At 54.4% G+C, this 12,697-nt stretch overlaps 1 protein-coding gene across 1 annotated transcript; it reads left to right on the top strand.

Annotated features, from left to right (window-relative positions):
• On the top strand, nucleotides 3,385-5,234 carry JUND (JunD proto-oncogene, AP-1 transcription factor subunit). Its single transcript, XM_018051431.1, has one exon. It carries the CDS (start codon nucleotides 3,506-3,508, stop codon nucleotides 4,547-4,549), a length of 1,044 nt encoding a protein of 347 aa, XP_017906920.1. The 5' UTR covers nucleotides 3,385-3,505; the 3' UTR covers nucleotides 4,550-5,234.

The following is a 12,697-nucleotide window of genomic DNA, read 5'->3' as shown; positions in this document are numbered from 1 at the left end:
AGCTTCGGCTTTGTGACCCAGGGCAGGTCACACATCCCCTATGGACCCTGCTCTGGGTGGGGGGTGGGGTGGGATAATTCCCAGGACTTAAGATGCTGCAGGGAGAATAAACGGGAAAATGAAGAGTCCCAACCTAGCCCTTTTACCGTCTAGTCCCTCAGTTCCTTCTGCCACTTCTGCCCTTGAGACAGGCACTCAGCCATGTCTGAATCTTAGCGATCCCATGGACTTCCTATCTTTTACCACGTCCCAAAGTTCAAATAGCACCTGGGTTTCAGTGGAAGCACTTTCACCTTTCACCGCCACCCTTACCTTCTCTCCCTCTGGCTTTCCCTGGCTCAGTGAATCCAGCCTCACTTCCGTCTCTACCCTGCACAGATGTGGCCAGCAGGTTTCTGCCCCTGGACCTTTGCACTTGCTGCTTTCCCTGGGACACTGCCCTCAAATGAATTATCTCATGATCTGCTCCAGCTCCTCCTGAATTCAGCATCATCTCCTGGGGTGACCCTCCCAGAGTACTCAACTCTAAAACCACTTCCCCCTGCATCCTGCAGGAAAGAGGTACCATTTACTCTCCTTGAAGCTGTGCTTGTCAGGTTCCTCCCTCAGACTCTGTGCCTGAGCGGGTGCTCGTGTGTTTGTGTCATTCATGTGTTCCCCCATCACTAGGCTCACAGTAAGTGCTCAGTCAATGTGTGTGGAATGAATGAATGAATGGGAAAAGCCCATGTTCACTGCCTGGGACTGGTTGATGGATTTCAGGCCCCCTTTGACCTGCCTGAGGAGCCCCCAGTCTGGGAAGACTAAGCTGGAAACAGCTGCACCCCAGCTCTGGGGGGTCAACCTCTGGCCCAACGGAGGATCAGGACTGGGGTATCCCAGAGGGAAAAAGGAGAGGATGAGGAAGGACACTGGGTCACAAGGAATGGCAAGTCACAGCACAGGAGCCTAATGGGGTAGGTATTGGAGAGTAGGGATGGCAGAGGCTGCCAAGGGCCGCCAAGACAGGTCTGTAAATCAGACATAGAGAGTGGGAAGGGCTCACTCAGATGGAAGGGTCTAGGGAAATCCCTGTAGGCATGGTGATGGAAGACTTCTTGGAGGAGGGGAAACTGGAGGTGGGTTTTGAAGGATGAGTAGGAGTTTGCCAGGAGGCTAAGGAAGGGCAGTCCAGGCTGAGGGTACTCCAAAGAACTGCAGTTAAGTTTGGCCAAATGATAATAAAACAATTACAGAAAACATTTATTGAGCTCTTACTATTTGTTCAAATACTTCCAATAGAAGTCACAATACTCTATGAAGTAGGTGGGATTATTTGCTCCATTTTCGTAAGCAATAAATATAAACAGAGAGGTAATACTCCTTGGGCTTCCTTTGCCTCCATTTTCCAAAGCCTGTCTGCTGGTCACCCTCTCAGCTCAGGCTAGCCCTGCCTGCAGCTCACCAGACCATTCTTACCTATCAAAGTCAAGGCCCAAGGTCGGGGGGAGCCTCCTCAGGCTACCCACTCACCCTCCTGCCTTGGGGAGAAGCATGGTCCCATCTCTTTCAGTCTAGCCCCACCGCATAGGCCCAGAGAAGGGTCCTAGGCTGCGGCTGGTTATAGGCTACGGGCTGCATCCCCTTCATTTAGGCGTCCCTTTGGCCAGACTGGGGCCCGAGAGGACACGACTGGAGGCTACAGAAACCCACATGCCTGGAAACACACACATACACACATACATACACATATGCATGGATTCACACAAGCACAGACACCCACTCCTGTGTGTGAACACACCTAGGTTCATACATGAACACATACAGGCACATGTGGGCACAAACAGACATTTGTGGGTCCACAGACACACATACCCCCAACTCTCCACCAGCCAGGCCAGGCCTCTTGCTCATGGTGCAGCCTCCCTCAAGGCCTTCTTGCTCCACAGCCCAGTTAGGGGCAAGGCCACGTGAGGAAGGGAAACAGAAACCAGGTGTTCATGTCCATAGGCCAGTCGGACAAACAGGCCAGAAAGTGCCACAGCAACCCCACCAGCCCTCTCCGTTAACACTGGCTATTGGATGCTAGGCCTCATGCAGGGAGCCAAAGACAGGGAGCCAGCACCTGTTAAGGCCGTGAGGGCAGCAAGTTGGGAAGACGCTGCTCAGAGAGGGTTAGAGTGAAAGGTTAGAGGGTGTCACCGGAAAGAACAAAGGAATGTATGGGCCCTCCACCAACTGGTGATGGACTGACTGGGGGCCATCCAGTGTGTGATGAGAGCCATGGGGGGGGGGGGGAGGTTTGTGCAGGGGTCGTAGGTCAGACCCAGATGTCCCAAGGATCTCCTGGCAGTGTGGTGAAGGGCCCCTGCCACCTCCCTCATATTCCCATTCCCAGCCAGTCTTTATGGAGGCCCATTAAGCCTGACCTGACAATCATAGTAGTAATTAACAGGTAATAATTACCATCTGGGATTCCTGACTTAACAGCCCAGTCCGGGAGCCACCGAGGTACCCACAGGAGGCTCTGGCAGACGCAGAGGTAAAAACGTAAGCCGCTGCCCGGGGCATGGACGCCCGGGTTCTACTGGATGGATAAGAGCTCAGGCTTGGTCACGCTCTGGCCTCGAGGGCAGGTCACTCCACCTCGCAGAGCCTCGATTTCCCGTCTGTAAAGTCAGGAAGTCGGACTCCCGCGATTTAGACCCCACCCTATGAAAAGCAGCAGGATCAAAGCATTTCCAACAACTTCTGGCTGGAACCTCCTCTCCCCTCCTCAGTCTTTCTGGGGCAAACACACTGCGGTGGGGGTGAGCTGGAAACAGACCTGGCGCACACCCCCGGCGAGCCGCCGGACACAGCTCCCTTAGGCCCGCACAATGCCCAGTGTGAGGCGCGACAAGGGAGACAGCATAGTGAAGCGAGAGGCGCCAGGGAGTTATTTATCTATCCGGAGCCCCATCCCCCTCCGGTCCCCAGAGGCCAGCACCGCCCCCGTCCCGCCCGGGGCCCCACGCGCGGACGCGGGGCGGGGCCTCTGGGAGGGCGGGCGCCGGGTGGCCGGGCCCATCACGCCACCCGGGACGTGCCTTGGCGGGAGGCGGCGCTGGGGGCATTGGTCGTACACAGCACTCCTGGGGCGGAGTGACCAGGCCTGGTGCTCGGCCCGCCCCCATGACGTCAACCCACAAGGCAGCGCGCTGTTGTGCCGTTTACCGCGCGTCACCCGGACAACGGCAGGCGGTGGAGGATGAGGGGGGCGTCATTGACTTGGCCCCACCCCATCATGCAAATGAGAGACGTCACTCGTGCCCAATGGCGAGCGGGGACAGTGAGCTCATCGCGCCGGGCCGAGGCTATAAGGGGGCGCACGGGTTGCGCGGCGCAGGAGCCGCCGCCAGCGGAGGGCCGGGCGCAGCGGCCGCGGCCGGGGAGGGTGCAGGGCCGAGCGGACGGGGGGGGGCGCGGGCCCCCGGGCGGCCGCGGCCACTCCCCCCCCGGGCCGGCGCGGCGGGGGAGGCGGAGGATGGAAACACCCTTCTACGGCGATGAGGCGCTGAGCGGCCTGGGCGGCGGCGGCAGTAGCAGTGGCGGCGGTGGCAGCTTCGCGTCCCCGGGTCGTCTGTTCCCCGGGGCGCCCCCGACGGCGGCGGCCGGCAGCATGATGAAGAAGGACGCGCTGACGCTAAGCTTGAGCGAACAGGTGGCGGCAGCGCTCAAGCCCGCGGCCGCGCCGCCCCCGGGCCCCTTGCGCACCGACGGCGCCCCGGGCACGGCGCCCCCCGACGGTCTGCTTGCCTCGCCCGACCTGGGGCTGCTAAAGCTCGCCTCGCCCGAGCTCGAGCGCCTCATCATCCAGTCCAACGGGCTGGTTACCACCACGCCGACGAGCACGCAGTTCCTCTTTCCCAAGGTGGCGGCCAGCGAGGAGCAGGAGTTCGCCGAGGGCTTCGTCAAGGCCCTAGAGGACTTACACAAGCAAAACCAGCTGGGCGCGGGCGCGGCCTCCGCTGCAGCCGCCGCCGGGGGACCTTCGGGCACGGCTGCGGGCGCCGCGCCTCCCAGTGAGCTGGCCCCAGCGGCGGCCACGCCCGAGGCACCCGTCTACGCGAACCTGAGCAGCTACGCGGGCGGCACCGGGAGTGCTGGGGGTTCTGCGACGGTCGCCTTCGCCGCGGAGCCTGTGCCCTTCCCACCGCCGCCACCCCCAGGCACGTTGGGGCCGCCGCGCCTGGCCGCGCTCAAGGATGAACCGCAGACGGTGCCCGACGTGCCGAGCTTCGGCGAGAGCCCGCCGCTGTCGCCCATCGACATGGACACGCAAGAGCGCATTAAGGCAGAGCGCAAGCGGCTGCGCAACCGCATCGCTGCCTCCAAGTGCCGCAAGCGCAAGCTGGAGCGCATCTCGCGCCTCGAGGAGAAAGTGAAGACGCTCAAGAGCCAGAACACTGAGCTGGCGTCCACGGCGAGCCTGCTGCGCGAGCAGGTGGCGCAGCTCAAGCAGAAGGTCCTCAGCCACGTCAACAGCGGCTGCCAGCTGCTGCCCCAGCACCAGGTGCCCGCGTACTGAGCCCGCGCACGGGGCGCATGCGCGGCCCCCTCCCAGAGAGGCGGGCTCGCGTGGGGGGGGGGGCGTGGGCGCTCCGGACTCGGAGAGGGCGCGGCCCCGGGGACCCCCCCCCCATGGTGCCAGGACTCGGAGAGGGCGCCTCAGACTCGACAAGCTGGACCCCCTGCTCCCGGGGGGGTGAGCGCATGACCTCCCCTGCCCCGCTCTTGCGCTGCCTTTATCCCGGGCCGCGGTCACCCCGTGTTGCACAAACCCGCGCGTCCTGGCCGCCCCTTTGTACACACCACCGCCGAAGGAGGCTCCGAGGGGGCGCAGCCTCAAGCCCTGCGCTTCCTTTTTCTTTCACCCTTTTTTTTTTTTTTGACTTTGGAAGAGAGAAGAACAGAGTGTTCGATTCTGCCCTATTTATGTTTCTACTCGGGAACAAACGTTGGTTGTGTGTGTGTGTGTTCTCCTGTGTTGGTTTTTTAAGGAAATGGGAAGAAGAAAAAGAAAAAAAAAAAACCCTCTCTCCCCCCCGTCCTCGCTCTCGCTTCCCCCTCCCCTTCCATCCCTCCGACACCCCCTCCTCCCACCCTTTTTCCTCTGTTTGTTTTTCTGTTTTGTTTTGCTACGAGTCCACGTTCCTGTTTGTAATCCTTGGTTCGCCCGGTGTTCTGTTTTCAGTAAAGTCTCGTTAACGCCAGCTCGGCTCCTCGCCTCCTTCTTCTCTCGCAGGGGCCTGACAGGGTGGGCGGGGCCTGGCCGAGTCCCCTCCGCTGCTGCCTCCTTCAGCTCCTCCCTCCGCCTCTGCTCGGAGGAGGCCGGACTCGGCGTCCGGGAAGAGCCTGCACATCTGGCGCTCAGCGAGCGCCATCTAGGCGCCCCTGGGCGCCGGGCCGACTCCAGTCGGCTTGGGTGGGGGACTTTGGAGTTTGCAACCTGCCTTTGGAAATAGCCAGCCCGCGGGTGTCCCCTTTGCGTAGGAGGGACTGCGAGAGGGGAGCGGGGGCGGGGGGGCAACTCCAGCCCGAGACGGAGTGAAAGGCAGAAACGTGAATTTTCCGGGCTGTTGTCTGCTTGTCTCTAAGATGGGCAGAGCAATCGTAAACTTGTCCCATAAAGTGAGGATTAAGAGAGTTAGTTTACAGAACAGGTCTTGGCTTACAGGTGGTGCTCAATCTAAGCTTGTGTTATCATTTGTTGGATGGGAAACCTGAATCGCAGGACCAGAAGAAAGGCTGTCTTCCTCCAGGCCTGGGGTGTAGGTAGGTTCTGTGGGACCTCCCTGTTAGAGCACTAACTTGAAATCCAGGATTTTTCAAGTACTTTCTGAAACACCCCTCCGCCAACATCCTATTCTCCCGTTTTGAAGAAACTAAGGTTCAGAGAGTTGAGTGACTGGCTTGAGGTCACATACCCTTTTTAGGAGCCTGTGTGGGGATGTATGGACCTTGGACCTCTCATCTCCAGAGCCTTGACTGCCAGGTTCCCCTCTTCCCCTGTCTGTTCTGACCTTTCCTATTGTGGGGGCAAAAGACCCCAGACCTTGGGCTTCTGCCCAACTTGGGGTCCCTAGGGCCTTGAGCTTTGGTGGCCAACAACACAGGGCAAGTGAGTTTTGAACTCCAGTTGTGTACCCAACCCTGCTAGGGAAGGTGGGCAAATATGCCTGTTTTACAGATGAGGAAACAGATGCAGAGAAGGAAGGTCTTGTGCCCACAGTCCCCCTTGGCCATCAAAAGAGAGGGGCCTCTACCTACAAGTTTATTTTTCCTCCAGGTCACCCTGGCTGCCCACTTTTCAAGGCTTTGAGAGCTGCTGTTTTAACCATGTGACCTCTCCTTGGTACCACCTTCAGGCAGACGTTTCAGGAGAGGGGCCTGGAGTGAGAAGAGGGCTGGTAACTGAGCTTGGGGTGTCCACACAGAGGGGACCAAGAAGAACCATGCCCGGGGGCAGAGCCTCACTCTTCGGAAGACTTGGGTCCCAGCCTGAATGCCAGTGTGCGGTGACCCTCAGCCGAGTTCCCTTCCTGCTCTGGCCTTGATCTCCTGTGCTGTGAAAAAGGATGTTTCCTGTGTCCAGGTAACACGTCTCAGGTCAGAAGCTGGAAGTGCTCAGGACACAAACCGTAGAGCAAGAGTAGTCAGGCGAGGTGCACCCTGTGCAGCCCCAAATCTATAGAGAAGGGGGGACCCCAGGGAGGTTAAAAGATCTGATGCCCCCTGAAATGTTTTTACTCACAGCACTTTTGACATCAAATGCATGTTTGTTTTATTTTTCCCCACACCAACCAGTTCTCCAACTCCAGACACCAACTGGGTATCCTACAATTCTCTACTGGAATTAGAAGAGGCTGCACAGGTGAAGAGTTCAAGACTGCCCCACTTCAGATACCAATCAGTCCCAGATTACTACCTATACTCCTTTATGTTTTAATTTTTAAAAAAATTACCTATTTATTTATTTTTGGCCTCGCCGAGCATGCTAACCAGGACTTGAACCTGTGCCCCGTGCAGTGGACAGGCAGCATCCTAACCACTGGAGCGCTAAGAAGTTCTCTGCCCCTTATAGTTCTTAACGACTGATTATAAACCCGAGCATTTCCACTACCCATTCCTCAGGTTCAGTAATTTGCTAAAACAGCTCACAGACCCCAGCTCAGAGACTATTTCCAGTTGATTATAAAGAAAACAACTCAGGGACAAGCACATGGAAGAGACGCGCAGGGCAAGGTATGGGGGAAGGGCAAGGAGCTTCCCTGCCCTCTCTAGGTACCTCATCTTCTGAGCATCCCATGTGTTCACCAATGGGATGAAATCACTGGCATTTGGGGATTAACTCAAAATCCAGCCATCTCCCCTCCCAGGAGTTCTGGGAATTAGGGCTGAAATTTACAACCATCTAATCACGCCTTCCCTGGAGTAGGAAGTGGCAACCCATTCCAGTATTCTTGCCTGAAGAATCCCGTGGACAGAGGAGCCAGTGGGCTAAGGTCCATGAGGTTGCAAAGAGTAGGACAGTAAGTGACTTCACACAGCACAGTCATACCTTGGGTCTCTTTGGAGACCAGGCCCCATTCTGAAGCTATTTAAGTGCCTTGGGCCACTGGTTTTCTTATTAGCATACAAAACACACGTTAGATACAAAAAAAAAAAAAAAAAAAAAACTCCAGAGTTCACCAAAGTTTTAGAAGCTGTGTGCTAAAAACCAAGGACAAACATCAGATATATCTTGGGACTAGCTGGTGGTCCAGTGGATAAAGACCCCACGCTCAGAGGGCAGGGAACCCAGGTTGGATTCCTGGTCAGGCAGCTAGATCCCACATGTGAGAACCAAAAGTTTGCATGCTGCAACTAAGACCCTGCACAGCCAAAAAAGGATCAAGTGTGTCTTACACCTTCCTGCTAAATGGCAGCATGGGGGCTTTTCACCTCCCTCGAAGGAGCCTTGGGGCTCGGTGGAAGCCCAGTCTTTTTACTAGCATGTGCCATGAAGGGCTTTCTGGAAACCACAGATCTGACCCCTACTTGATACTTTTCTGGATAAAAAGGCTTTGACTGCACTTGGTCCTGGGCAGGTGTCTCTCTCCAGGCCCCACCTCCCCACCCAAACTATTGCCTTTCCTTCTGGCCTCGGTGCCTTTGCACAGCTGCATGGCCTGAGACACCTCTTCCTTCGGCCACACAGCTCATCTCCACCTTTCAGCCTCTGCTGCAGGTGCCCTTATGGGGCTCCATCGGTGCTTTGTGCTTCTGCTATTATTGCCCTGATCACCCTGGATTTGTGTTTGGCTTTCTTAGGGCCTGGATAGCACCTATCCTGGTGGCTGCTGAAACAAAAGACCGAAGTTTTGTCCAACTGCCATGTCCCTGGTTTTGCCCAGAACCTCACCCACAGTGTGGAAAAGACAGGGTCTTTGGAGAGGAATGCTGAGTATCCCTGATGGCCTCTTGCTTGGATGTCCCCCCCATCCACCCTGCAGGCTCCCCAGGGAGGCCAGCCAGAGGCCTGTGGGCCAGGCTGTGTGGCTTTGGCAGGACTTTGCTGAGCTGAGGCCAAAGTGTGTGTCAGCCGGGACCCAGCCAGCAGTGATTCACACCAGGCGTTGGCCCAGCCCCAGGAGGTGACTGGGGACGGTGGCCTCAGTTCCCCTTCCAGGACTGTGGCTCAGGGTCAGTGCCCACTTTTGCCAAGCAGTGGTAAGTTCCCAAGGGGCCCTGGATCTGGCACTACCCTAAGGAGCCCCCATCCTCAACAGCGGGAGCCCAGAGCCTGTGCTCCTTTGCTTTAAACCCTCTCATGGCTTCCCTGCACCTTCTCAACAAAACCAAAGCTGCTGTCCTCCTCTCTGAAGCCCCACCTATACAGTCACCCTCCCTACCCTCCTTTCCCTCCCTCAACGGCTTTAGCCACCTCCATGATGTCTATGGTTTTCCCTGGTGACTCAGACAGTAAAGAATTCTTCCTGCAGTGCGGGACACCTGGGTTTGATCCTTGGGTCAGAAAGATCCCCCGGAGTAGGAAATGGCAACCCACTCCAGTATTCTTGCCTGGAGAATTTCATGGACAGAGGAGCCTGGTGGGCTACAGTCCAGGGGTGTGGCAGAGTCTAACAAAACTGAGCAACTAACGCTTTCACCATGTTCCCTAAACGTGACCAGCTTGTTCTCACCTCAGGGCCTTTGCGTGTGCCCTGCCATCCATCTGGGTTGTCCTTCTCACAGCAGGCCCCCAGTAAACTCTTTTTCTCTCTCTGTGGGGTTCAGCCCATCCCACCCCCTCTTTGGTTTGTGAAATGAAATATTTCCTTCTGAATCCAGTGGGCAAGAAATGTCACAGCCATCAGCAATTTCTGGCTTCTAAATGTAAATGAGGGCTCCCAAAAGGGCACAAGATCCCTGCGATCCAGCAGCTTTCCCCCATGGAGATTGCTGAGGAGCTGGGTGGTGCGGGGTTAGGGAGGATGCAAGAAGTAGCCGTTCGCCACACCTGCCACCCCTTACAGTGAACAAGGAAACAGGATTTGGCCCCACATGGCTCAGGTGCATGGGAAAGAAATCATTTTGGCGAGCCCAGAGGCTTACATCTTTTACATAGAACGTTAAATTCCTTAACTTGATACCTGATTTTTCTTACCTCACAATAATCTTTGATGTTCTGACTACTTGCTCCCTTTGTTGCAAACTTGGATATAGCCTGACTCCCTCCCCCTCCCGCATCCTTGGAGCAGTTTTCTCAGCGCTACTGAGAAGCTGGCTCCCGGGCTTGGTGTCCTTAACATTCCTACCAAATAGAACAATTCTCTATTTACAGGTTGTGACTATTTTTCAGTCGACAGGTTCCTTCCTAACAGTTTCACACCCCTAAATTATTTGAGTTGTTTGTGTCCCCAGCACAAAGGTCCCAGCACAGAGTAGGTGTTCAGCAAATGCCCAAGGGATGGGAGAGACTGAAGTAATCTCCGGACACATGAAGGGGGATAATTTGGGGTCCCCTCTGTGCTCAGAGCCCTAAATTTTCTATTTGGGATGGGCAGGCAAGATGTAGCAACCCTTCAGCCCTGACCTGGGTCCTGGCCCCTCCCCTATCCCACTGAGTCAGCCTTCTAGAACCCCCACCCATCAGGAACTGGTGGGGATTGGCTGGAACCTGGCTGTGAGTCACAAAGCCGCCGTGGTACCAGCGCCCCAAGGCTGGCCATTCGGGCTGGTGGGTTCAGCTTCAAGGGCAGGTGAGTGAGGCTGGTGGTGGGTTTAGTAAGGGTGGGTAGGTGGAGACCTGGTCATTCTTCCAGGGCCCCCAGGGTCTTCAGGGTCTTCAGGGTCCTCCTGGGCCTTCCAGGCTGCTCTGAGAGGTGGGACAGCCCCACAGCCCCTCACAGCAAAGGTGCAAGGGGCCCCCAAAGGCCTGATGGTGAGTTTGTCTGCCTCGGGGACCCAGCCTGGAGAGCCTATCACATTTTCTTGGGAACCTGGGAAGGTGGTCTTTGCTCATGTGACATTAAATGGAGACTCAGAGGGGTTTACTCAAAATTGCCCAACTGGCTACTCAACTCACATGTCTGCGGCTCTTACCCCTTCTTCTCGTTTCTCGACATCCTGTTTCTGTCACCCTGTCCTTCCTCTGTCTCATTCTGATTGAGTTTATGGGACAGGCTGAACCATGTGGTTGAGGAAACCTCAGAACCTGAGATGGACTGATTCAGATCCTGAAGTTGCCATCTCTAATTTCTGAAGGCTGGGCCACGCTCATCCATCCATCTGCTGGTCCATCCATGTATCCATCCTTCCATTCATTCTTCCATTTATCCATACATTTCTCTGTTTAAAAAAAATATTTGTTTGGCTGTGCTGGGTCTTAATTGTGGCGCTTGAGATCTTCCATCTTCCCTGTGGCATGCAGGATCTTCAGCTGAGGCATGCACACTCATAGCTGTGGCATGTGGGATCTAGGGGCCCAAACAGGGGTCAATTCCCGGGCCCTCTGCATTGGGAGCACAGAGTCTCAGTCACTTGACCACCAGGGAAGTGTCCCCATCAATATATCTGGGACACCTACTATCTGTACTGTACTAGACACTGGGACTCAAAAGCAGACGAAGGGTCCTACCTGGTGGTCAGCTCACAGTCTAATGGGGGAGGCAAATAAGAAACCGAAATAAAGAAGTAAGACATGGTATGTTGGCTCCTGTGGACCTTAGTTTCCTCCTCTGTGACATGGAGACAGCAACTGTGCAGACCCCCAGGGGAACCAGCCTCAGGCCAGTTTGCTGTTATGAGTCAGTTCCCATTGATGCCCATTGTGCCTGGGCCTGGCCCATCTTGGGGCCAGATATTCAGACCATCACACAAGTGAAGTCAAATGTCTAATGCGAAAGGAGGTGGTGCTTGGGTCTTTGAAAACAAATTGGTTGTGATCATCTCTTTCTTAAGGTATTTAGCCCATTACCATATCAGTGATTAATATGATTGAACTTAAATATACCATTTTACTAGTGTTCTTTCTGTAGCCTCCGAATTTTATTCCTCCATCCCCCCTTCTGCCTTTTTTTTTTTTTTTGGGTCATTTTTAGAATTCTATTTTAAACTCTACTGCCTTTTTTTTTTTTTTTTCCCTTTTTAGGGGCTGCTCAAGGAATTGTAATCCTTAACAAACATCCTTAAATGATAACTGAATTGGAGTTACTGTTGTTCTACTTCATTTAAAATGTAAAAATCTTCCAACCATATAGGTCCTTTTACCCTCAACATTGTTGTTTATTCTCTATTTTTCATGTGAAATACATCTACATAGATTATAGATGCCACAAGACCCTGTGTTACTCTCTGCATATGTGTTGTGTTTTTTTTTAAGATGAAAATAATAGTCTTTCCTTTTTATGTAGGTATCTATCATCCCTTATGTATTCTTCATTTCTCCCCAGATGTGTCTCTCTCAAGTATAATTCTCCTTCAACTTGAAGAAGTTTCTTAGCATTTCTTATAAGGCAGATGTACAGGTGACAAATTCTTTGTTTTATTTTACCTGAAAATGTCTTTACCTTTATTCCCAAAGGACGTGTTTACTAGGTATAGAATTACCAGTTGGCAGTGTTTTGTGGCTGTTCTTTCAGCTCTTTAATTATGTGCATGCCAGTCCTCAATCTGTTACCTCTCGCCTCCAAATGTACCTTTCACTATGTACCTTATCTGTAATAAACAAAGGAGTTCCTTTCATTGTCTCAAGTGAGCCTAATATTAATCTTTCTTAGTAGAGGGTACTGGCGAGACATTGCAGGATGGGTCAGTAGTAGAAGTGTGAAGATTCCTGGTGAACCTGCCTCACTCCTGAGATTTTGCTGGCTTGGCCTGGTGAAAACCTTTCTGTAGCCTTCTTGACATCAAAGCCCCCATGGAAGCCCACACACTCTGCAGACCTTCTGCCTCCAGCAACTGGGTTCCTGATATGTGCTCACATCACCAGTTACTGAGCACCTGTTCCCTCATTTGCACTTCAGGGGGAGGGTGCCTTTGCTTGCTTGGAAGCGCCAGACCTGCTTCAGTCTGGCCAAACCAGCTGGTATCTCTATTGTCTGATGAGTCTGAACCACATCTTCTCCAGGGAAGTCTGAATTTCTTCCCAGTTTGCCCTTCTTTGGAGATATAGCTCAACCCTAGGAAACCA

This window comes from Capra hircus, chromosome 7 (genome assembly GCF_001704415.2).
Source record: "Capra hircus breed San Clemente chromosome 7, ASM170441v1, whole genome shotgun sequence".
NCBI classification, from domain to species: domain Eukaryota; kingdom Metazoa; phylum Chordata; class Mammalia; order Artiodactyla; family Bovidae; genus Capra; species Capra hircus.
The sequence above is the reverse complement of the archived record's forward strand: the minus strand, read 5'-3'. Positions and strand labels throughout refer to the sequence as shown.

Bases quoted from the DNA above. Each gene is read 5' to 3' on its own strand.
- JUND (XM_018051431.1), top strand. From the start codon at position 3,506: ATGGAAACACCCTTCTACGGCGATGAGGCGCTGAGCGGCCTGGGCGGC.